Source organism: Rutidosis leptorrhynchoides, chromosome 4 (genome assembly GCF_046630445.1).
Source record: "Rutidosis leptorrhynchoides isolate AG116_Rl617_1_P2 chromosome 4, CSIRO_AGI_Rlap_v1, whole genome shotgun sequence".
Lineage (NCBI taxonomy): Eukaryota > Viridiplantae > Streptophyta > Magnoliopsida > Asterales > Asteraceae > Rutidosis > Rutidosis leptorrhynchoides.
This window is the reverse complement of record NC_092336.1, coordinates 571,798,775-571,824,796: the sequence shown is the minus strand read 5'-3', so window position 1 is coordinate 571,824,796 and position 26,022 is coordinate 571,798,775. Positions and strand designations below refer to the sequence as shown.

The window sequence follows — 26,022 nt, the reverse complement described above, 5'->3', positions numbered from 1 at the left end:
ATGATGATTTATGGAAGTGGGTCCATCTCCAGTACACCTATTTCTTTTGAAGCAAAAATGGAATCATGTGCTGCAATGCACAAGCGCTGTAAGAGGTATATCAGTCTTCACACGTGCGGTTGTGCACACAGTTAATTTGAAATATTTTCTTGTTTGTTGACAGTGAGGGAAGAACATATGAACATAACAAGACAATGTTCACAGCTTCTCAGCCTGTGAAGATGGTAAGATTTAATTTTTAGTATTTTAAAGTGTAGAATCATCATTAAATTGTTAGTAAAACAGGTAAAAAATGGCGAAGAACACAAAGAAAACCAGTTTCAAAGTACCAAAAACTCTATACAGAAAGAGGTAAAAAATATTGATTATTTCATAAAGATTTTTTTATGATTAATCATAATCCTTTGGGTATCATGTTACAGATTCTACAACTTCAAAAGGAACTCATGGATCAGTTCGTAATACGAAAAGAATTGGAGAAAGCAACGGCTGATCAGCCCCCGGTAAACGATCTTATAGATGAAAGCTCACTTCCGAAGGTATAAAAAAATATAAAAAATGAATATAAATCTTAACAATGTTATGGAGTATATGTTTAACCGGATTTCGTCTTGTTAATCACAGCGTGCAAAAGATCTTATTAAGGAGATATCAATACTAGAATTTGAAGTTAAGCATTTGGAAGAGCATCTACTCTCACTGTATCGTAACGCTTTCCAAGAATTTTTTAATCCAATCGCAAAAGGACCGACTAAAGAGTCTTATGTTCAACGTAGTCAGTCTTCGCTTTCATCAAGAATAAATCTTCGTGGAAATATCGTTCGTGAAGCTCTAGATTCATATCATACATTGCCATTAACATTGCTTGAGGTAATAACCAAATCTTACTTTCTAAAGCTTTGAAAGGTGAAGCATATTAGAAATCTGGGTATGAAATTGATAATCCTGATTGTTTCTTGAATCGTGAAACACTTTTCTATTTAAGTATTTTGATCATTACAAACCTTGATTCATGAAAATTCAATTTGGATGAAAAAAGAAATCAGATTTGGTTTGGTTGTAGGCAATAACAATTCAAATCAGTATACTAGAGAGAATGCTATTGTTTATGTTTTTTTGTATGAAAGGCTATGACAGTGTTTTTCGAAGGAAAAACAGTTAAATAAATTTGCTCACAAAAAGAAAGGGTGCAACCCTTTGTGGCGGGAAAAACCGTTAATCGTACGTGTGCAAATTTTGGCTACATTCTAGTAAACTCTTGCGGCGTGTACTCCACATTCTCCAAAGTCATTGTTAAGTATTGCCAGTAATATTCTTACTTTCAAGTAAATCAAGATTACCTAAAACGATTATTAGATGACACTAAAATCACCCACAAAGCAAAGGCTTGAATTCTAACATTTTTGTATCATTTTAATGTTGTTTATCAGCGTCCTATTGATGATTTATCGAGTACTAGTCTAGCTGAGCATCGTGAAATTTGCGCGTCTGCAAATCAGCTATCTGAAGAGATGGTTAAGTGCATTTGTTCCATATACTGTCAAATTGCCGATCCGCCCTTGGTCGATCGTTGTCCCCTTTCATCACCTAGTGATTTTTCACCAAGAGATGAGTTTGGTGTGTGGAGCCCACAACGCGAGGTTGAAAAAACGTGGTTGCATAAGCATAATGATTCGGAACCATCAATGGAGTTTAGTGACTCTTGCTCAAGTGTGGTTGAGGTGCAAGGTATTTGCAAAAATGATCAAAGATCGAGTAAAGTTGAACGTAAACAACGAAACTATAGGCAAGTATTAGGCACCCTTGAAGCTTTTATTGTCTACCAATGTTTTATTTTACCTTATTCAGGGACGGAACGTAAGGTAACCAAAAGGGAGTATCCGCTCCAACTGAATTTGAAAAAAAAAAACAAAAAAAAATAAATAAAAAAGATAACTTTTTACTAAAAAAACCTTGTTTTTTTAGTGTTTACCTCTATCACTAGTTTCACCCCTCTAGTCGGGTTCAAGTTCCTGACCTTATTAAATTTATTATATGATGTGAAAAAACCACAATCTTTTTGCAGGTCTCTAGTTTCTCAGTTGGAACAAGTTGATCCAAGAATGTTGAAGTATGAGGAAAAGCTAGCATTTTGGATCAATGTTCATAACGCACTTGTGATGCATGTAATTTTACAAAACTTTTATAAAATTTTTGTTTTAAGCATTAATGGGATGATATGGGATGTAACTATTATTGTAATTCTGTTTTTGTAGGCATACTTAGTTTATGGAACTGCAAGCAGCACTTTAAAGAGGATATCTGCAGTCTTAAAGGTAAAATATAATTATATATAAACATGTATATCAAACTAGTCTTGTGAGTTGTGCAGCATAGACTATGACATATTTATGTATAATTCAGGCTTCGTATAACATTGGTGGTCACAATATTAGCGTTGGTGACATCCAAAGAACGATATTGGGATGCAGGCTGCCTCGTCCGGGACAAGTAAGTTTCATCAACTATTAACATTTACAATTTACAATATTATTTTTTAGAGATAAGATAAGATAAGATATCAATTTCGAGTTGTTACCTGTTATTATGAATGGGCCAAGTTGGCTTATATCTGATGGGTCAAACAGGGAAAACGGGTCAAATGGGTCAAAGTAGCTCAAACTGTATTCTACACTTCTACTATTCTTAATGCATAAAACCTTCCAAGTAATCTTATTTAAAACCTTAGATGTTTATGAAAATTGAAATAACTTATAATAATGTTTGGGTCAACCCGACCTGCCCATTTAAACGGAGATAAAAGTAGTACTGATTTGGGACTGTACCTCAACACACCTTACTTGGCTATATTTACAACTCCGCTTATTGCGAATTAAGCTAACATTATTATTTTTTGCCTGTAGTGGCTTCAATCTTTATTATTTCCGATGCCTAGGGGCAAGTCAAGAGATGCACGAAAAGATTATGCAATTGTTGATGCGCAGCCTCTTTTATACTTTGCACTTTGTTCTGGAAGTCATTCTGATCCCATGGTACACAAGACCGAATCTTAAAATCTTGATGCCTGTAATAATAATCGCTATCTTGTTTTTTTCTTATTATTCGTCACAATTTGTTTCAGTTACGAATCTACACGCCAAAAAGCATTTTCCATGATCTTGAAGTGGCTAGAGAAGAGTATATTCATACAAACGTAAGAATACACCAAGGACATAAGCTGTTTGTGCCGAAACTTTTGGAATTGTACATGAAAGATTCAAGTTTGTGTGTTAATGGGTTGATGGATATAATTGAACACTCTATGCCTGAATTTTATCTTAAGAGCTTCAAGGTGATTCGAACAGGTAAATCTTCCAAGAAGATCGAATGGGTCCCGCATAACTTTGGTTTTCGTTATCTGATTCCTTCAGAATTTGTTTGTGTTTAAAATTACATATTGGAGATGAATTTTCTACATTGAATGATTGAGAGTTGTGTTTTTTCTCTTGCATATGTAAGTTTTCGTAGCAAGGTAACAAACATAAGAGTTTCATGGTATCTGTATATGTAAGTTTCTATACCTGAAGCTTGAAAGGTTTGTATAAAATAAAGAGAAAATTGCACGGTTTGTCCCTGTGGTTTACTTGAAATGAAGTTGATGGTCCCTGAATTTTTTTTCGAGTGGTTGTCCCTGTGGTTTTCAAAACGCGTGTGGATGATCTCTGTTAGTAAAAGCCATTAAATTATTCTGTTAACTACTATCACACGCAAGGCACATGAAAGTATTTTTGTCTTTTTAAGGTTCTCTTCATCTTCATCTGCACTTCATCTCTCTTTCGTGTCTCTAATATGTACGCCTGGCAAACGGGTCTGGTTGGGTCGGTTTGGGTAACGGGTCAAAATAGTTTTGGGTTGAAATGGGTCAGAGGTCAAACGGGTCAATTTTTTAAACGGGTCAAAATGGGTCATGTTGGGTCAGTTTGGGTAACGGGTCGAAACGGGTCACAAGTCAAATGGGTCAAACGGGTTACATCGCTTTTTTTACATTTATTGCATTATTTTAATTATTATTATTCATTAAATATACATAAGAAACATTAATATACATAATAAATGATATAAACATGAATGCTTTATAAATTTTTGACGGATGAAACTTTTTATGCTCGACCCATTTGACCCATTCACAAAACCCATTAGACCTATTTCTATTTATTGATCTTTGAGTATTGATACCAATTAGACTCATTCATTCATTTTTTGTATAGGACTTAATAGGTTGGAGAGAAACCCATTTAAATCTTTTTTTTAAGTTTTGATTTACATTGTTAGGCCTAATTTTTCTCAAGACCCAATTGACCCGAAAGCTTGACCCATTTGACCCGAATTTGAGTGTTTGTGAAGCGACCCATCCTAATCCGTAAGGACGAATACAATAACATATGATTATATCGCGAGGTATTTGACCTTTATATGATACATTTTACAAACATTGCATTCGTTTTTAAAGACAAACTTTTATTATATCGAAAGTTGACAGACATGCATACCATTTCATAATATCCAACCTATAAATGATCTAATCTGTCATTTACTTAATAATAATCTCTATTGAACTCAACAACTTGAATGCAACGTCTTTTGAAATATGCCATGAATGACTCCAAGTAATATCTTTAAAATGAGCTAATGCACAGCGGAAGATTTCTTTCATACCTGAGAATAAACATGCTTTAAAGTGTCAACCAAAAGGTTGGTGAGTTCATTAGTTTATTATAATCAATCATTTCCATAATATTAATAGACCACAAGATTTCATTTCCATTTTTCATAAACATCATGTATGCATATAGCAATCTGCATAAAAATCATTCATATGTTGAACACCTGGTAACCGACATTAACAAAATGCATATAGAATATCCCCAAAACATAAATCCATCTGTATTAATAACTCGAAGTACTAAAGCATACCATTTTCCAGTATGGGGGAGTTAGTGCCCGTAGATCTACCTTTAGGATTCGCGTCAATTAGGGTGTCTGTTCCCTAATTCTTAGGTTACCAAGCTAAAAGGGTGATATTCGGTATTCATAATCCAACATAGAATGTAATTTCGAGTACTTGTGTCTATTTTGTAAAACATTTATAAAAGCATCGCATGTATTCTCAGTCCCAAAAATATATATTGCAAAAGCATTTAAAAAGGGAGCAAATGAAACTCACGATACGATATTTTGTAGTAAAAATATGCCTACGACGGAACTGAACAATGCAGGGTTGGCCTCGGATTCACGAACCTAAATCAGTTATATATATATATATATATATATATATATATATATATATATATATATATATATATATATATATATATATATATATATATATATATATATATATATATATATATATTAAAACATATACTTGTAATCTAACAATATATATATTATTATTAGTGATGTAATTAATATTTATATATTTCATTATTAAGTATATTGATTTTAAAAAATATTAATATAGTTAAGTTATGTATTTTAAATATATTTTTATATGAATAATGTGATTGTGAAATTTAATAATTATAATAATAATAATGATACTATATAATTATAATGATAAAAGTGATAATAATAATGTTAATACTAATAATAATGATAATACCAATAATATTAATATTAATTCTAATAATGATAATGATAATGATAATAATGATAATAATAATAATAATAATAATAATAATAATAATAATAATAATAATAATAATAATAATAATAATAATAGTAATAATAATATTAATGGTCATAAAAATCTTCGTTGTTAATTCCTAAACTTTTAATTATAACTTCTCAAAATTCTAATTCATAAGCACAATCATAATCATAATCATACATGTATTAATATATTTGAAATCTCTTTACATAATCTTTGCTATATCATCTTTTTATTAACTTCTTAATATAAATATGTTTGTAGTATTAACATGTTCAAAACTAATAATAATAATAATAATAACAATAATAATAATAATAATAATAATAAAAATAATAATAATAATAATAATAATAATAATAATAATAATAATAATAATAATAATAATTATTATTATTATTATTATTATTATTATTATTATTATTATTATTATTATTATATTACCTAATAAAAAGGGGATCTGTGGTTTTGTTGGCGGCTACAAACGGATCGAGAAAGGCAGAAACAAAACGCAGGATAAATAACGGTTCATGGGACCTTCGGTTCTTTAATCGATCAAACAATCAAACAACAATCATCGAGGTATAATAGGTCATCGATTCATCGTCATCATCGTAAGTTATTATTCAATTCATTCAAATTTATCGCGATGTAACTATATGTTTGATTTGTATATGAAAGATTGTAATATTTTGTTTTATTTCGCTAAATTGCAAACAGGTCCGATGATGATGGTTGTGTAGATCAATGGGTCCTGTTTCTTTTTCTTTTCAAACCAAACAATAAGCTGTAGCTGTAATTGTTTACATAGCATTAAATTGTGATAGGTATTTGGTTGGGTTTTATTGGGTAGTTCTATTTTGAGTAGTAGACAACAGGATCGAGTAGAGTAGTTTGAACGAAATATAGCAGCAACAAAAATCGAACAGTGTAGTAATATTGGTGATGGTGATTAGTTTAAATAGGGGACAAAACAAGTAAAGGAGTGATGTTGCTCTAAGTAGGTTTGGTGATCGATGTGAAATGTCCCGTTCATATTGATTATAAACGTTCCATATTAATTGATTTCGCCGCGAGGTTTTGACCTCTATATGAGACATTTTTCAAAGACTGCATTCATTTTTAAAACAACCATAACCTTTATTTTATCGATAAAGGTTTAAAAAGCATTATGTAGATTATCAAATAATGATATTCTAAAATATACCGTTTACGGACGACCAATACATAATGGTTTAAAATAAGAATATATTACATCAAAAATAAGTTTCTTGAATGCAGTTTTTACACAATATCATACAAGCATGGACTCCAAATCTTGTCCTTATTTTAGTATGCAACAGCGGAAGCTCTTAATAATACCTGAGAATAAACATGCTTAAAACGTCAACAAAAATGTTGGTGAGTTATAGGTTTAACCTATATATTATCAAATCATAATAATAGACCACAAGATTTTATTTTTATAACACATCTCATATCAGGCATTTTGCAAACTACATAGAGATAAAAATCATTCATATGTTGAACACCTGGTAACCGACGTTAACTTAATGCATAGAATATCCCCAAAACAGAACCTCTCGTCTGTATAATAATCTCGAAGTACTAAACCATCCATAACCTGAATGGGGGTTGTTAAGCCCAATAGATCTATCTTTAGGATTCGCGTCAATTAGGGGCCATTTCTCTAATTCTTAGGTTACCAGATTTGAAGGGCGATATTCGGTTTAATAATCCAACCATAGAATGTAGTTTTGCGTACTTGTGTCTATTTTGTAAAACATTTATAAAGCTGCATGTATTCTCATCCCAAAAAAATATTAGATTGTAAAAGTGGGACTATAACTCACTTTCACATATTTTTACTTTGCCGGAAGTAAGACTTGGCCACTGGTCGATTCACGAACCTATAACAAATGTGTACATATATATCAAAGTATGATCGAAATATATTCACAATATTTTTTATTACGTTTTTATGATTTAAGTTTGTTAAGTTAGCAGTCCTCGTTAGTAACCTACAACTAGTTGTCCACAGTTAGATGTACAGAAATAAATCAATATATATTATCTTGAATCAATCCACGACCCAGTGTATACATGTCTCAGGCTAGATCACAACTCAAAGTATACATATTTTTGGAATCAACCTCAACCCTGTATAGCTAACTCAAACATTACTGCATATAGAGTGTCTATGGTTGTTCCAAATAATATATATAGATGGGTCGATATGATATGTCAAAACATTGTATACGTGTCTATGGTATCCCAAGATTACATAATATGTATAATACAATATAAATTAGTTAGGATATTTTTAGTCTAGATTTGTTACAACATTTCCGTAGTTAAAACTGGCAAGTTTATCCAATTTTGTTTTACCCGTCATTTCTTCGTTTCAAATCCGTTTTGAGTGATTCAAGTTGATATGGTTTCATAATGAACTAAAAATTATGAAACTAAACAGAAAAAGTATAAGTTTATAGTTGGAAATACAGGTTACAAGTCATTTTTTTAAGAGGTAGTCATTTCCGTCGAAAAAACGACATCTTGATGACCATTTTGAAAAACATACTTTCACTTTGTGTTTAACCATGATTTTTGGATATAGTATCATGTTCATATGCAATATCATTTTTCCAGAAAACAAACTTTCAATTCGAAGATTAAGATACTTTTTATTTTTTTTTACCCAAAACAGCCCCCAATTTCACTACGACAGCGTATGTCCGGTTTTACGGTGTTCTTCGTGTTTTCAGGTTTTAAATCATTAAGTTAGCATATCATATAGATATAGAACATGTGTTTAGTTGATTTTAAAAGTCAAGTTAGAAGGATTAACTTTATTTGCGAACAAGTTTAGAACTAACTAAACTATGTTCTAGTGATTACAAGTTTAAATCTTCGAATAAGATAGCTTTATATGTATGAATCGAATGATGTTATGAACATCATTACTACCTTAAGTTTAGTAAATAAACCTACTAGAAGTGACAAGAAATGATCTAGCTTCAAAAGATTCTTGGATGGCTTGAAAGTTCTTGAAGTAGAATCATGACACGAAAACAAGTTCAAGTAAGATTATCACTCGAATTAAAATTGTTATAGTTATAGAAATTGAATCAAAGTTTGAATATGAGTATTACCTTGAATTAGAGAGATAAACAACTGTAAGTAACAAAGGTTTCTTGATCTTGGATGATTACTTGGAATGGATTAGAAAGCTTGGAAGTAATCTTGCAAACTTGAAAGTGTTCTTGGTTTTATGAAACTAGAACTTATAGAATATATGAAGAACACTTAGAACTTGAAGATAGAACTTGAGAGAGATCAATTAGATGAAGAAAATTGAAGAATAAAAGTGTTTGTAGGTGTTTTTGGTCGTTGGTATATGGATTAGATATAAAGGATGTGTAAGTTTATTTTCATGTAAATAATTCATGAATGATTTATAATATTTTTTGTAATTTTATGAGATATTTCATGATAGTTGCCAAATGATGGTTCCCACATATTTAATGACTCACATAGGCTGCTAAGGAGCTGATTATTGAAGTGTATATACCAATAGTATATACATCTAGAAGCTGTGTATTGTACGAGTACGAATACGGGTGCATACGAGTAGAATTGTTGATGAAAATGAATGAGGATGTAATTGTAAGCATTTTTGTTAAGTAGAAGTGCTTTGATATGTGTCTTGAAGTCTTTAAAAAGTGTACTAATACATCTAAATACACTACATGTATATACATTTTAACTAGGTCGTTAAGTCATCGTTAGTCGTTACATGTAAGTGTTGTTTTGAAACCTTTAAGTTAACGATCTTGTTAAATGTAATTATTTCATTGTTATTATACTTAAATGAGATGTTAAATTGTTATGTTAACATGATAACATGGTGTATGAATATATCTTAACATCATATATATATGTTAAAATACTATTACAACGATAATCGTTACGTATATATATATTGTTTCGAAATTCTTAAGTTAGTAGTCTTGTTTTACATATGTAGTTCATTGTTAATATACTTAATGATATATATAATTATCATTTTATCATGTTAAATATAGTGTAACAATATTTTAATATGATACATATGTATTTAGTAAGATGTTGTTATAACGATAATAATTATATATATCGTTTCGAGTTTCTTAACTTAGTAGTCTCATTTTTATGTATATAACTCATTGTTAATATACCTAGTGATATACTTACTTATCATAATATCATGTTAACTATATATATATATATATATATATATATATATATATATATATATATATATCCATATATATATCATCATATAGTTTTTACAAGTTTTAACGTTTGTGAATCGTCGGTCAACTTGGGTGGTCAATTGTCTACATGACACTCATTTCAAATAATCAAATCTTAACAAGTTTGATTGCCTAACATGTTGGAAACATTTAATCATGTAAATATCAATTTCATTTAATATATATAAACATGGAAAAGTTCGGGTCACTACAGTACCTACCCGTTAAATAAATTTCGTCCCGAAATTTTAAGCTGTAGAAGGTGTTGACGAATCTTCTGGAAATAGGTGCGGGTATTTCTTCTTCATCTGATCTTCACGCTCCCAGGTGAACTCGGGTCCTCTACGAGCATTCCATCGAACCTTAACAATTGGTATCTTGTTTTGCTTAAGTCTTTTAACCTCACGATCCATTATTTCGACGGGTTCTTCAATAAATTGAAGTTTTTCGTTGATTTGGATTTCGTCTAATGGAATAGTGAGATCTTCTTTAGCAAAATATTTCTTCAAATTCGAGACGTGGAAAGTGTTATGTACTGCCGCGAGTTGTTGAGGTAACTCAAGTTGTAAGCTACTGGTCCGACACGATCTATAATCTTGAATGGTCCAATGTACCTTGGATTTAGTTTCCCCCATTTACCAAATCGAACAATGCCTTTCCAATGTGTAACCTTAAGCATGATCATCTCTCCAATCTCAATTTCTATATCTTTTCTTTTACTGTCCACGTAGCTCTTTTGTCGACTCTGGGCGGTTTTCAATCGTTGTTGAATTTGGATGATTTTCTCGGTAGTTTCTTGTATTATCTCCGGAACCGTAATCTGTCTATCCCCCACTTCACTCCAAAAAATTAGAGACCTGCACTTTCTATCATAAAGTGCTTCAAACGGCGCCATCTCAATACTCAAATGGTAACTGTTGTTGTAGGAAAATTCTGCTAACGGTAGGTGTCGATCCCAACTGTTTCTGAAATCGATAACACATACTCGTAGCATGTCTTCAAGGGTCTGTATCGTCCTTTCACTTTGCCCATCAATTTGTGGATGATAAGCAGTACTCATGTCTAGGCGAGTCCCCAATGCTTGTTGCAATGTCTGCCAAAACCTTGAAACAAATCTGCCATCCCTATCAGAGATAATAGAGATTGGTATTCCATGTCTGGAGACAATTTCCTTTAAATATAATCGCGCCAACTTCTCCATTTTATCATCTTCTCTCATTCGCAGAAAGTGTGCTGATTTGGTAAGACGATCGACTATTACCCAAATAGTATCATAACCACTTGCAGTTCTTGGCAATTTAGTAATGAAATCCATGGTAATATTTTCCCATTTCTATTCTGGGATTTCAGGTTGTTGAAGTAGACCTGATGGTTTCTGATGTTCAGCTTTGACCTTAGAACAAGTCAAACATTCTCCTACATATCTCGCAATATCGGCTTTCATACCCGGCCACCAAAAATGTTTCTTGAGGTCCTTGTACATCTTTCCCACTCCGGGATGTATTGAGTATCTGGTTTTATGTACTTCCCCAAGTACCATTTTTCTCACATCTCCAAACTTTGGTACCCAAATTCTTTCGGCTCTATACCGGGTTCCGTCTTCTCGAATATTAAGGTGTTTCTTCGATCCTTTGGGTATTTCATTCTTCAAATTCCCTTCTTTTACGACACCCTGCTGCGCCTCCTTTATTTGAGTAGTAAGGTTAGTACGAATAATTATATTCATAGCTTTTATCCGCATAGGTTCTCTGTCCTTTCTACTCAAAGCGTCTGCTACCACATTCGCCTTCCCCGGATGGTAACGAATCTCTAAATCGTAATCATTCAATAACTCAATCCACCTACGCTGCCTCATGTTTAGTTGTTTCTGATTAAATATGTGTTGGGGACTTTTGTGATCGGTATATATAATACTTTTGACCCCATATAAGTAGTGCCTCCAAGTCTTTAATGAAAAAACAACCGCGCCTAATTCCAAATCATGCGTCGTATAATTCTGCTCGTGAATCTTCAATTGTCTAGACACATAAGCAATTACCTTCGTTCGTTGCATTAATTTACAACCGAGACCTTGCTTTGAGGCATCACAATATATCACAAAATCATCATTCCCTTCAAGCAATGACAATATAGGTGCAGTAGTTAACTTTTTCTTCAACAATTGAAACGCTTTTTCTTGTTCATTTTTTCATTCAAATTTCTTCCCTTTATGCGTTAATGCAGTCAAGGGTTTTGCTATTTTGGAAAAATCTTGGATGAATCTTCTGTAGTAACCAGCTAATCCTAAAAATTGGCGTATGTGTTTCGGAGTTTTCGGGGTTTCCCATTTTTCAACGGTTTCAATCTTTGCCGGATCTACCTGAATAGCTTCTTTGTTCACTATGTGACTGAGCAATTGAACTTCTTCCAACCAAAATGCACACTTTGAAAACTTAGCGTACAGTTTTTCTTTTCTCAACAACTCTAGCACTTTTCTCAAATGTTCTTCGTGCTCTTGATCATTCTTTGAGTAGATAAGTATGTCATCGATGAAAACAATGACAAACTTGTCAAGATATGGTCCACACACTCGGTTCATAAGGTCCATGAACACAGCTGGTGCGTTAGTCAAACCAAATGGCATAACCATAAACTCGTAATGACCGTAACGCGTCCTAAAAGCTGTTTTCGGAATATCATCCTCCTTCACCCGCATTTGATGATATTCGAAATGTAAATCAATCTTCGAATAAACTGACGAACCTTGTAGTTGATCAAATAAGTCGTCGATTCTTGGTAGTGGGTAACGGTTCTTGATGGTAAGTTTGTTCAACTCTTGGTAGTCGATACACAACCTGAATGTACCATCTTTCTTCTTGACAAACAAAACAGGAGCTCCCCAAGGTGATGTTCTTGGTCGAATGAAACCACGCTCTAAAAGTTCTTGTAATTGGCTTTAGAGTTCCTTCATTTCGCTGGGTGCGAGTCTGTATGGAGCACGAGCTATTGGTGCAGCTCCTGGTACGAGATCTATTTGAAATTCAACAGATCGGTGTGGAGGTAGTCCCGGTAATTCTTTCGAAAATACATCGGGAAATTCTTTTGCGACGGGAACATCATTGATGTTCTTTTCTTCAGTTTTGACTTCTTCGATGTGTGCTAGAACGGCATAGAAACCTTTTCTTATTAGTTTTTGTGCCTTCAAATTACTAATAAGATTTAGCTTCGCGTTGCTCTTTCCTCCGTACACCATTAAGGGTTTTCCTTTTTCTCTTACAATGCGAATCGCATTTTTGTAACATACGATTTCCGCTCTCTCCTTTTTCAACCAGTCCATGCCGATTATCACATCAAAACTCCCTAACTCTACTGGTATCAAATCAATCTTAAACGTTTCGCTAACTAGTTTAATTTCTCGATTCTGACATATCTTATCTGCTGTAATTAATTTACCGTTTGCTAATTCGAGTAAAAATTTATTATCCAAAGGCGTCAATGGACAACTTATTTTAGCACAGAAATCCCTACTCATATAGCTTCTATCCGCACCCGAGTCAAATAAAACATAAGCAGATGTATTGTCAATAAGAAACGTACCCGTAACAAGCTCCGGGTCTTCCTGCGCTTCAACCGCATTAATGTTAAAGACTCTTCCTCGGCCTTGCCCATTATTATCCCCCTGATTTGGACACGCATTTTTGTAATGGCCCTTCTTCCCGCATCCGAAACAGGTAATGTCGGCATAACTTGTTCCGAAATTATTTGTTCCCTTAGCCATTGATCCGTAGATTTCGCACTTTGTCGCACCATGGCCCTTTCTTTTACACTTAGTACACACTGCCGTACAGAGCCCAGTCGGATGGTATCCTTCACACCTGTGACATGGTTTCTGCCTCTTGTTGTTATTGTTGGGATTGTTGTTGTTGCGGTTGTTATTGTTGTTGAAACGGTTGTTGTAGTTGTTGATGGGTTGGTTGTTGTTGTTGCATTTGTTGTTGCGAAAATTGGTGTGATTGTTGTGTTGATTGTTAAAATTGTGACCCTTGTCACTGGTTTCTTCCCACTTTCTCTTGATTTGTTTCGTGTTGGCTTCTTCGGCCACCTGCTCTTTAACTCTTTCCTCAATCTGATTTATGAGTTTATGAGCCATTCGACTCGCCTTTCGTATGGAGGCGGGCTCGTGTGAACTTATATCTTCTTAGATCCTTTCTGGTAACTCTTTTACAAATGCGTCGATTTTCTCCTCTTCATCTTCGAACGCTCTTTGGCACAATAAACACAACTCCGTGAATCATCGTTCGTATGTGGTAATGTCGAAACCTTGTGTTCGTAATCCTTTAAGCTCTACTTTGAGCTTATTGACCTCATTTCTGGGACAATACTGCTCAGTCATTAGATGTTTGAATGCTGACCACGGTAGTGCGTACGCAGCATCTTGTCCCACTTGCTCTAGGTAGGTATTCCACCATGTTAACGCAGTACCTGTGAAGGTATGCGTAGCGTACTTTACTTTGTCTTCTTCAGTACACTTACTTATGGCAAACACCGATTCAACCTTTTCGGTCCACCGTTTCAATCCGATTGGACCCTCGATTCCATCGAATTCCAAAGGTTTACAGGCAATGAATTCTTTGTAGGAGCATCCTACACGATTTCTTGTGGCGTTATTTGTATTGCTAGATTCAGAGTTATTGTTGTTGTTTTGCATTGCAGCCTGTACCACGGCTATGTTTGCTGCAAAGAAAACACGGAAGTCTTCCTCGCTCATGTTCAAATTCTGACGAGTCGTCGGTGCCATTTCCTTCAAAAATAGCTCAAAAGAATTAAGTTAATCATATAGAATATTAAGAGTAGTCAATAGTATTTCGTAGCATAATATGAACTCATTTATAAAAGTTTTTTCTTCATATTAGCATTTTATAGTTTTAATTCGGGTAGTACCTACCCGTTAAGTTCATACTTAGTAGCTAATATACAATTCAACTACTACAATTCTATATGAAAAACTGATTATAATAATATTTCGCGTTCAAACTTTTATACAATATTTTACAAACTTACAATACCGCTATTATACATATAGTATGAAATATAGCACACAATAACTTTGATACAAAACAGTTGTGACAACAATCCTAGTTAATACGCAAGTAGTTCAGCAAAGGCAATAAAAACACGTAATTTATAAGTCCAGAAACAAGTCATGCATTCTGGTTTTACTAAGACTACTTCTCATCCTTGGTCTTGTGAAACATAACCGTTGTGGCCATTGACAAGACAACATGTTGTAACATCGTCAAAGGGATGAGGGTTTCGTAATGTCCAACAGCACCGTAATAATCTAAAAACCTTATTTCTCACCCCAACTACTGAATCCGTCACTTGTGGGAAGGTTTTATTTAAAAGTTGTAATTCGATGTTCTTTTTCTCACTTTGGTGAGAAGCGAACATCACTAACCCGTAAGCATAACATGCTTCTTTATGTTGCATGTTAGAAGCTATTTCTAACTCACGAAGTCCTACGTTGGGATATGTTGAGTCAAAATAGGTTCTTAACCCGTAGCATAAAATTGCATTTGGGTTCCCCGCATTTAACGCTTTAAAGAAAACACGGCGTAACTTACGGTGTCCCCAATGTGATATACCTCATCTTTCAAATGAAAGCCTTTTATAAACTAAGGCATGCCTGGAACGTTCTTCAAATGTTCTACAAACTAATTTTGCCGTAAATAATTGTGCCGACGAATTCTGAACGACTTTAGACAAGATTTCATCAATCATGTCCCCGGGTAGATCTTCTAAAATTGTTGGTTGTCTATCCTTAACGTCCATTGTATTTTTATACTGTAAAACAGACGAGAATTACATTCGTAAAAGATAATTATCAAATAATACAAGCAATTTTCACATACAACAAGAAAAGTACAAGCACACTTATTTTACATATTTTACACCTCATGATTACAATTCTTTATTCCGACTCACTAGTTTCTTCCTCTTCGGACCTGTTTCGTTTTGCTAATTTTCTAGGGATATATGATGTTCCTCTAATACGAGCCGTTGTTTTCACAAATGGTTTAGAAAAACCTGGTGGCTTAGAGGTTCCCGGGTTATTGTTACAACTTAAGAAATACGGGTGTTGACGATACATATAAAGTTCATCGGGGTTGGAATCAGGTTTCTCTATTTTGATGCCCTTTCCCTTATTATTTTCTTTTGCCTCTTCAAATTGGGTCGAGGTAATTTTTATAACATCATCGGAATCCTCATCGAGATCCGTTTCATCGGAAAATTGGTAATCTTCCCAATATTTTTCTTCCTCAGCGGAAACACCATTGACCATTTTTAACTTTGGTCCATTGTTTGAGGATTTTCTTTTATTTATCTGTTTTTCTATGGTTCCTAATATTTCCTCCTCCGGAACCTCTTCTTCCGGTTCCTCTTCTTCCGGTTCCTCCTCTTCCGGTTCCTCTTCGGGAATTTGTGAATCTTCCCAACCTATATTCGACTCTTCATTATTATTAGGTGAGTCGATGAGATTTTTACTAGAGGTACACATCTAACACACAATATCAAACACGTTAAGAGATTAATATATCACATAATATTTACATGTTAACAATACATAGTTTCCAACAAAAATGTTAAGCAATCGTTTTTCAAGTAAACACGGTCGAAGTCCAGACTCACTAATGCATCCTAACGAAATCGATAAGACACACTAATGCAAATTTCTGGTTCTCTAAGACCAACGCTCGGATACCAACTGAAATGTCCCATTCATATTGATTATAAACGTTCCATATTAATTGATTTCGTCGCGAGGTTTTGACCTCTATATGAGACGTTTTTCAAAGACTGCATTCATTTTTAAAATAACCATAACCTTTATGTTATCGATAAAGGTTTAAAAAGCATTACGTAGATTATCAAATAATGATAATCTAAAATATATCATTTACGCACGACCATTACATAATGGTTTATAATAAGAATATATTACATCAAAAATAAGTTTCTTGAATGCAGTTTTTACACAATATCATACAAGCATGGACTCCAAATCTTGTCCTTATTTTAGTATGCAACAGCGGAAGCTCTTAATAATCACCTGAGAATAAACATGCTTAAAACGTTAACAAAAATGTTGGTGAGTTATAGGTTTAACCTATATATTATCAAATCATAATAATATACCACAAGATTTCATTTTTATAACACATCCCATATCAGGCATTTCGCAAACTGTATAGAGATAAAAATCATTCATATGTTGAACACCTGGTAACCGACATTAACTTAATGCATAGAATATCCCCAAAACAGAACCTATCGTCTGTATAATAATCTCAAAGTACTAAACCATCCATAACCTGAATGGGGGTTGTTAAGCCCAATAGATCTATCTTTAGGATTCGCGTCAATTAGGGGCCATTTCCCTAATTCTTAGGTTACCAGACTTGAGGGGCGATATTCAGTTTAATAATCCAACCATAGAATGTAGTTTTGCGTACTTGTGTCTATTTTATAAAATATTTATAAAGCTGCATGTATTCTCATCCCAAAAAAAATATTAGATTGTAAAAGTGGGACTATAACTCACTTTCACAGATTTTTACTTTGTCGAAAGTAAGACTTGGCCACTGGTCGATTCACGAACCTATAACAAATGTGTACATATATATCAAAGTAGGATTGAAATATATTCACAACATTTATTATTAGTTTTTTATGATTTAAGTTTGTTAAGTTAGCAGTCCTCGTTAGTAACCTACAACTAGTTGTCCACAGTTAGATGTACAGAAATAAATCAATATATATTATCTTGAATCAATCCACGACCCAGTGTATACATGTCTCAGGCTAGATCACAACTGAAAGTATATATATTTTTAGAATCAACCTCAACCATGTATAGCTAACTCAAACATTACTGCATATAGAGTGTCTATGGTTGTTCCAAATAATATATATAGATGGGCCGATATGATATGTCAAAACATTGTATACGTGTCTATGGTATCCCAAGATTACATAATATGTATAATACAATATAAATTAGTTAGGATATGTTTAGTCTAGTTTTGTTACAAAATTTTCGTAGTTAAAACTAGCAAGTTTATCCAATTTTGTTTTACCCGTCATTTCTTCGTTTCAAATCCGTTTTGAGTGATTCAAGTTGCTATAGTTTTATAATGAACTAAAATTTATGAAACTAAACAGAAAAATTATAAGTTTATAGTCGGAAATACAGGTTACAAGTCATTTTTTAAAGAGGTAGTCATTTCCGTCGAAAAAACGACATTTTGATGACCATTTTGAAAAAACATACTTCCACTTTGTGTTTAACCATGATTTTTGGATATAGTATCATGTTCATATGTAATATCATTTTTCCAGAAAACGAACTTCCAATTCAAAGATTAAGATACTTTTTATTTTTTTTAACCCAAAACAACCCCCGATTTCACTACGATGACGTATGTCCTGTTTTACGGTGTTCTTCGTGTTTTCAGGTTTTAGATCATTAAGTTAGCATATCATATAGATATAGAATATATGTTTAGTTTATTTTAAAAGTCAAGTTAGAAGGATTAACTTTATTTGCGAACAAGTTTAGAATTAACTAAACTATGTTCTAGTGATTTCAAGTTTAAATCTTCGAATAAGATAGCTTTATATGTATGAATAGAATGATGTTATGAACATCATTACTACCTTAAGTTTAGTAGGTAAATTTATTGGAAGTGAAAAGAAATGATCTAGCTTCAAAATATTCTTGGATGACTTGAAAGTTCTTGAAGTAGAATCATGACACGAAAACAAGTTCAAGTAAGATTTCTGCTCGAATTAAGATTGTTATAGTTATAGAAATTGAATCACAAGTTTGAATATGAGTATTACCTTGAATTAGAGAGATAACCAACTCTAAGTAACAAAGGTTTCTTGATCTTGGATAATTACTTGGAATGGATTAGAAAGCTTGGAAGTAATCTTGCAAACTTGAAAGTGTTCTTGGTTTTATGAAACTAGAACTTATAGAATATATGAAGAATACTTAGAACTTGAAGATAGAACTTGAGAGAGATCAATTAGATGAATAAAATTGAAGAATGAAAGTGTTTGTAGGTGTTTTTGGTCGTTGGTATATGGATTAGATATAAAGGATGTGTAAGTTTGTTTTCATGTAAATAATTCATGAATGATTTATAATATTTTTTGTAATTTTGTAAGATATTTCATGCTAGTTGCCAAATGATGGTTCTCACATGTTTAATGACTCACATAGGCTGCTAAGGAGCTGATCATTGAAGTGTATATACCAATAGTATATACATCTAGAAGCTGTGTATTGTACGAGTACGAATACGGGTGCATACGAGTAGAATTGTTGATGAAAATGAATGAGGATATAATTGTAAGCATTTTTGTTAAGTAGAAGTGCTTTGATATGTGTCTTGAAATCTTTCAAAAGTGTACTAATACATATAAATACACTACATGTATATACATTTTAACTAGGTCGTTAAGTCATCGTTAGTCGTTACATGTAAGTGTTGTTTTGAAACCTTTAAGTTAACGATCTTGTTAAATGTAATTAATTCATTGTTATTATACTTAAATGAGATGTTAAATTTTTATGTTAACATGATAACATGGTTTATGAATATATCTTAACATCATATATATATATATATATATATATATATATATATATATATATATATATATATATATATATATATATATATATATGTTAAAATACTATTATAACGATAATCGTTACGTATATATATTGTTTCGAAATTCTTAAGTTAGTAGTCTTGTTTTACATATGTAGTTCATTGTTAATATACTTAATGATATATATATAATTATCATTTTATCATGTTAAATATAGTGTAACAATATCTTAATATGATACATATGTATTTAGTAAGACGTTGTTATAACGAAAATCGTTATATATATCATTTCGAGTTTCTTAACTTAGTAGTCTCATTTTTATGTATATAACTCATTGTTAATATACCCAGTGATATACTTACTTATCAAAATATCATGTTAACTATATATATATATATATATATATATATATATATATATATATATATATATATATATATATATATATAGTTTTTACAAGTTTTAACGTTCGTGAATCGCCGGTCAACTTGGGTGGTCAACTGTCTACATGACACTCATTTCAAATAATCAAGTCTTAACAAGTTTGATTGCTTAACATGTTGGAAACATTTAATCATGTAAATATCAATTTCATTTAATATATATAAACATGAAAAAGTCCGGGTCACTACACGATGGAATCAAGAAACATAAGGAAGAAAATTTAGAAACAAAAGTGATGGTTGTGGAGGTGATGAGGATGGCGGGTGAAAGATTCTTATTTTGAAGTTCCAAGTCTTTGTTAGTCATCATGCCTACTAGATTATTTATAAACTGTACCATCTATTTGAGATCACCTTTCATGGATGCAGCAACCTGAAGTGTTGTTTCTCCCATTTCAGTGATATTAAACCTCACTAATTCTGATCTCCCAACTAGAATAGCATTAGCAGCACTCCAATCATGTTTGATGGAGGCTTCATACAATGGGACACCAATTTGAGATATTCTACAATGGTTCCTTGAACTAGATTCATATAAGGTAGATTGGTGCAAGTGGATTAGGGATTGGCAGAGTCTTTAGGGGAATCCTCTCCATCGATTAAAAAGAAAATAGATACTAGCAAATTTTCTATGGTGATTGATTTGTTTTCGTTTAAATGATGCAGGTGGTGACCATGTGGTGGGTAACGGTTTTCAATGGTGAAAGATGATTTGATCGTGGTCATTCATTAGTGGTTATCGATGTGGTGTTCGGTGATGTTATTCGAACAGAAAATAAACAGAAAGCAGAGGTATAATGGTGGTGGTTGTTTAGTGATGAAGATGGTAGAAGGTGGTTTCGTGGTGGAGATGGCCGGTGAGGTGATGATGATGAACTCGCTGTGGTGAGTTCAAAGTGGTGCAAGGTGTTGTCAAGAACAAAAGAAGAGAAGCGGTGATCTAGACCGGAAGTGTGTTGGTTTTAGTTGGTATTCCTAAACATATCTTAGTATATTATGTTATGTATATGCATCCTATAGATATTAGAGACAGATATAGATGATAGTGATATGCAACAGAAAGTGAATCTTGGAAACAATAAACTCAAACAATTAGATCAATTAAGCACAGTGAAGGATTTGTTGATTTGTTTGTTGTGTGGACAAGAGGGAGGAAGTGATAGGGATGTGTAACTATATGATATCTATATGTATAATTAACCTAAAAGAATTTGAGTTGTGGGGTTTGTTGAGCATCAACGGGAAAGTAAAAGAAACATATGCAAAGTTCAAGTGGTTGTGGTGATGGGTTTGTCTATATATTTAAGTGCCATATATATGTTTATATATAGATATGGATACATAGAATATGTAAATTAGAATACTATAATAATAATATATTTTTAATCTTTTTGACAAAAGGGACGGGTGAATTAAACAAAAGTGGGATTCAATGATTTAACACTGTGTCACTAGCACCTTTATATTTTAACTTATTTTCGGATCACCGTTTATTTTAAAATCATATAAGTTTGAATTTAACTTGCTTAATATTCATCGAATGGAAATTTAGCGTTACAGTCGTTTACTAAATAGATTCAAAATCACAAAATATATATTTAATATACTTTATTTATATATATAGATATATTTTAAATAATAGTTATCATAATATCATATTTTTATTTTTATTTCACATAATTACTTTTAATAACAACATATAATATTTCAAATTATATTTCCACTTATTATTTATATATAAATATATACACACATAACTACTTACAATTAATTGTTCTTGAATCGTCGGAAATAGTCAAAGGGTAATTGATTATATGAACACAGTTCAAAGTTTTTGAGGTTTCAACATTACAGACTTTGCTTATCATGTCAGAAACATTAAATCATATAAAGATTAAGTGTAAATTTGGTAGGAATTTTTCGGGTTGTCACAGTACCTACCCGTTAAAGAAATTTCGTCCCCGAAATTTGATCGAGGTCGTCATAGGTAACAATAAGAATGTTTTCATGATGAATATGAGTTGATATATAGAGTTTTATCATCATTGAGTAATATGGATAAAATAATTCGTTTATGTGAAGAGTACGAGTGAAGCTAATACAAAAGAGTGAAATGAGTAAATGTAGATTTGTCATATCTTTTGACGTAGATAAGATTGATTTCCGGAGTTCAAGGGTTTTGGAGAAAATCTTTGTAATAAGATTTGATTCTTCAGAACTTAAGAAAATTAGGATCTTCTTTGATTAAATGCGATAATCTGTTTTGATTGCTCTGTCGGATATTTTACTATAAATCCACCCTCTTCATTTCCTTTATATTTTGGAGTTTCATCTTTTTATTTTCTCTTCCCGACTTTAAGTCAAGCGAATAGTGGTCCAGAATTCGTAGGTATGAAGTTTGGAATGAACATAACTAATGTTCTAAGAAAGATTGTAACAGCACGATCTTGATTGGTTAAATTACCAGAATTTAAGAGAAAAGACAGAACTATCAAGAAATTATGTTCTTGATATGTTTATATATTAGATAGAATGTAAGAGTCGTGTAACATGGCACATGGTGACGTTATAATCTGTGAATCATCACGTTTCATTTAGAAACTCAGCATGACTTATTGTAATATAATCACGTTGATCAAGTGTCATTTATTATACTAACTCATGCTTCAGTTCCCAACACTACTTCAAAAACATTCTTATTTTAAACTCGAAGGTTTCAGAATTTAGAAACTAAAATAGTTTCTTTTATGATGTAATACAGATAGTGCGAAGAGGTAAATGATTTCAGGTAAAAATAATTATGGAATATCTTCAGAAATATGGAGGATATTTATAATGAAAGATACGATGATATCTTAGAATTTCTAATATCAGAGGATAATGAAGAATATTGTCCGCAAGGGTTTAGAGTCAGTAGCAAGGTATTCGTTAATGACTTCAGCAGACACTGAATCATTTGGATTCTTTGAAGGTAGATTTCGTCCTTGTGATTTGTCCACAGCCTCCTTCATACTTTGCTCAATCCGTTTTCCAGTTCCAAACCTTCTCTTTTTCTGAGCTTTGCCAACACACTATTAAAACTTTTGACTGTTATGGTTGTCTACAGTTTCTGCTGCTTCATTCAGCTTTTCAAAAAAAATTTGGAGAACTCAATCGTAGATTAGGGTGTTTTTCAGAAACTTCACATTCGAAGTATGTAAATCCAGGAGATAGACGTTATATGTACACATATAACTGTTGGCGTAGACTTGCTGCGAGATTTCAAAATACTGATTGCTAATTCCCGATGATTCGTTTGGCAATCCTCGTTACAAGATGCAGATGAGTAAGTGATGGGGTTTTGATGAATATAATGATTTTTTTTTAGAAAAAAAAAATATCTTAGATCATTATGGTTGCTGATAAGTTTACTGCTAATGTGGTGGATTATAAACGATTCTCCGATAACGATGGCGAAAGAGCATCATATATATCGAGGTTATAATAAGACTATTTCAATTGAAAAGTCGAAGTTGACTTGTTGGAGCTGTGACAAAACTGTCTATTTTGAAAAGGAATTGAAAAATTATATTAGCTAATAAATGCCAAAGGGTCTGACACGGATACGTGTTAAACTATGACTTTGGTTTCGAGGGTTTTTCAGGTACAAGACTGTGGGTAATATGTGGTTGGATCATCATCTCGATTGTTCATTATTTGAAGTGTCTTCAGGGATTTCGGAGGGTTTGAACGCAAATTGTAATTGTTAATATACCTATGATGCTCTAACACATTTTTGAAGTCAAAGTATAGCTTTGTAGGAATCTAAGAGTGATGATTTCGATTATATCTCGAATTGAATTCTAAGATTTCAAAAATCAGAATATGTAATTAGATTGGTATGAGTATGGTTGTCTTGATTTCTATACAAGAATGTATATTGTTGTGAAAGCAGGGAATATAGTTGATGATTTGCTTAATCAGGTTCAAAGAATGTAACATATTAATTGTGAATTTATATATATCTCTCGGGTATTACCTACCCGTTAATTTTTTTTCACAATTAATATTTTGTACAAAAGAATTTTTATTACAGTCTTTATGAAAATATATATGTGTATATTTTCTTCAGATGTAACATAGATTTAATGAGTTAATATTAAATTAAACTCATTTGGTTTATGGTTGAAACTAGAATTGAGTAATCCCTAAAACTTTAGAAATCACATAAGTATTTCTTCAATGATATTGAAACTATGAATCAATACTTTGTTATTTGTTGATGTATGATGTTGATTTTCGTGAAATTCTTGTGAACTTCGCAAGGTACGAATGATGTTATTTGAAAAGTTTCAAGTACATCGATGATGAAAGTGTAAAATCAAACATATATTTGATTAATGCACTTGTTTTATTATGAGATGGAATTCATTGAATTAAAACAGAGATTGTAGTTAACGATGGTTAAGTTGTTGACTAAGGACGTACATCATTGCATATTTGTAATATGAATTAACCGAGTAGTTAAGATTCACACATAATAGCTTAGTACGGAAAGATTTATTCTGATCTCAAAATTTATATATATATATAAAATATACATATAATTTCTTCAGAGGGAATGAGTTAATACTTCATAACTCATTGATACAATATACGCGTTATTGATTTGTAATGATTTCCACGGTGATTCTTGAACTGGCGAAGCTTGTGATGTTAGAGGTGCTACTGATTCAGACGATGCTGACTGTACTGTTGATGCTGTTGGTAAAACAAGTCTAGCTTGTAAATCATGCACCATTTCCGATCAAAGTTTCTACTCTACCGTCTCCGTTCACTCATTTGATTTACGATTAGAATTAAATAATCTCTAAGACTTTGGAGATTACATAATCGCCGCAAAGATATCTCTTCAATAAAGTTATGAATTAATACTTCATCGTTTGTTGTTGTGGGTATTCCTTGATATCTACAAGGCGTATGATGTTGATGTTTAAGGTACAGATTGTGATGTTGCGGTGTGGGATGCGGACGTTGTTGGTGGTGGTGGTGACGGTACTGTTGGTGTTGCTGATGGTGGTACTGTTGCTGCCGGTGCTGCTGCTGGTGCTTGTAATCTTTGCACCATATTCTCCAAGCCACTACCCGAGCGCGAAGCTCGTTGACTTCTTCTATTACACCGGGGTGATTGTCGGTTCGGACAAGCGGATAAATAAGATCTAGAATTTGGTATAGTATATAATCATGACGAGATACTCTGGAAATGAGAGAGAAAATGGTGTTTCGGATAGGTTCGCCGGTAAGTGCTTCAGGTTTTTCGCCAAGAGGGCAATGTGGTGGATGGAAAGAATCGACTTCTTCTTGTCTCCAATGATTAAGGAGGCTACGAACCCATTCCCAATTCATCCAGAATAGATGATGGCTGATTGGTTGATCCATTCCAGTCACACTGCTTTCGGAGCTTGAGCGGGATTCCATTTCGAAATCCGAGGGACTTGAACTAATGACGAATTCCATTTCATACGATTGAATAAAGGATTTTTCGATATGAAATGATTTTCCGGCTATCGGGTAGTATTCTAATTACATAGAATATCTATATATATAGATCAAAAGATTTCATAGATTACGGAGGAATTTACGGAATATGTCAGGCAAAGTTTACAGTAACAGATATGCTAAGATATGAATTAGCCGATACGCTAAGATATGAATTTTGTCTATACACTATTCATGCAATTAATGCAATAAGATGTGTCTAGACTAAGAATGATAAGCATATTATTTCCGACAAAATTGATAAGCAAAACTTTTGATATGTAGACACGGTCGAAGTCCAGACTCACTAATGCATCTTAACAACTATCAGTTAGACACACTAATGCAAGACCTGGTTCGCTAAGACCACCTCTCTGATACCACATGAAGCGACTTGTCCTAATCCGTAAGG

The 26,022-nt window shown here is 32.7% G+C and overlaps 1 protein-coding gene across 1 annotated transcript; it reads left to right on the top strand.

Moving 5' to 3' along the window:
* Positions 1-21,266, top strand: LOC139842789 (uncharacterized). Its single transcript, XM_071832893.1, has 15 exons — positions 1-95; positions 164-224; positions 423-539; positions 625-870; positions 1,138-1,221; positions 1,431-1,790; positions 1,849-1,862; positions 2,066-2,165; positions 2,256-2,315; positions 2,404-2,490; positions 2,904-3,032; positions 3,122-3,344; positions 20,760-20,773; positions 20,866-20,955; positions 21,114-21,266. Exons 1-15 carry the CDS (start codon positions 1-3, stop codon positions 21,264-21,266), a joined length of 1,833 nt encoding a protein of 610 aa, XP_071688994.1.
* Positions 21,267-26,022: the final 4,756 nt, after the last annotated feature.

Coding starts and splice junctions, on each gene's coding strand:
- LOC139842789 (XM_071832893.1), top strand. CDS start 1: ATGATGATTTATGGAAGTGGGTCCATCTCCAGTACACCTATTTCTTTT. Junction 96..163: donor ATGCACAAGCGCTGTAAGAG/GTATATCAGTCT, acceptor GTTTGTTGACAG/TGAGGGAAGAACATATGAAC. Junction 2,166..2,255: donor ATAACGCACTTGTGATGCAT/GTAATTTTACAA, acceptor CTGTTTTTGTAG/GCATACTTAGTTTATGGAAC.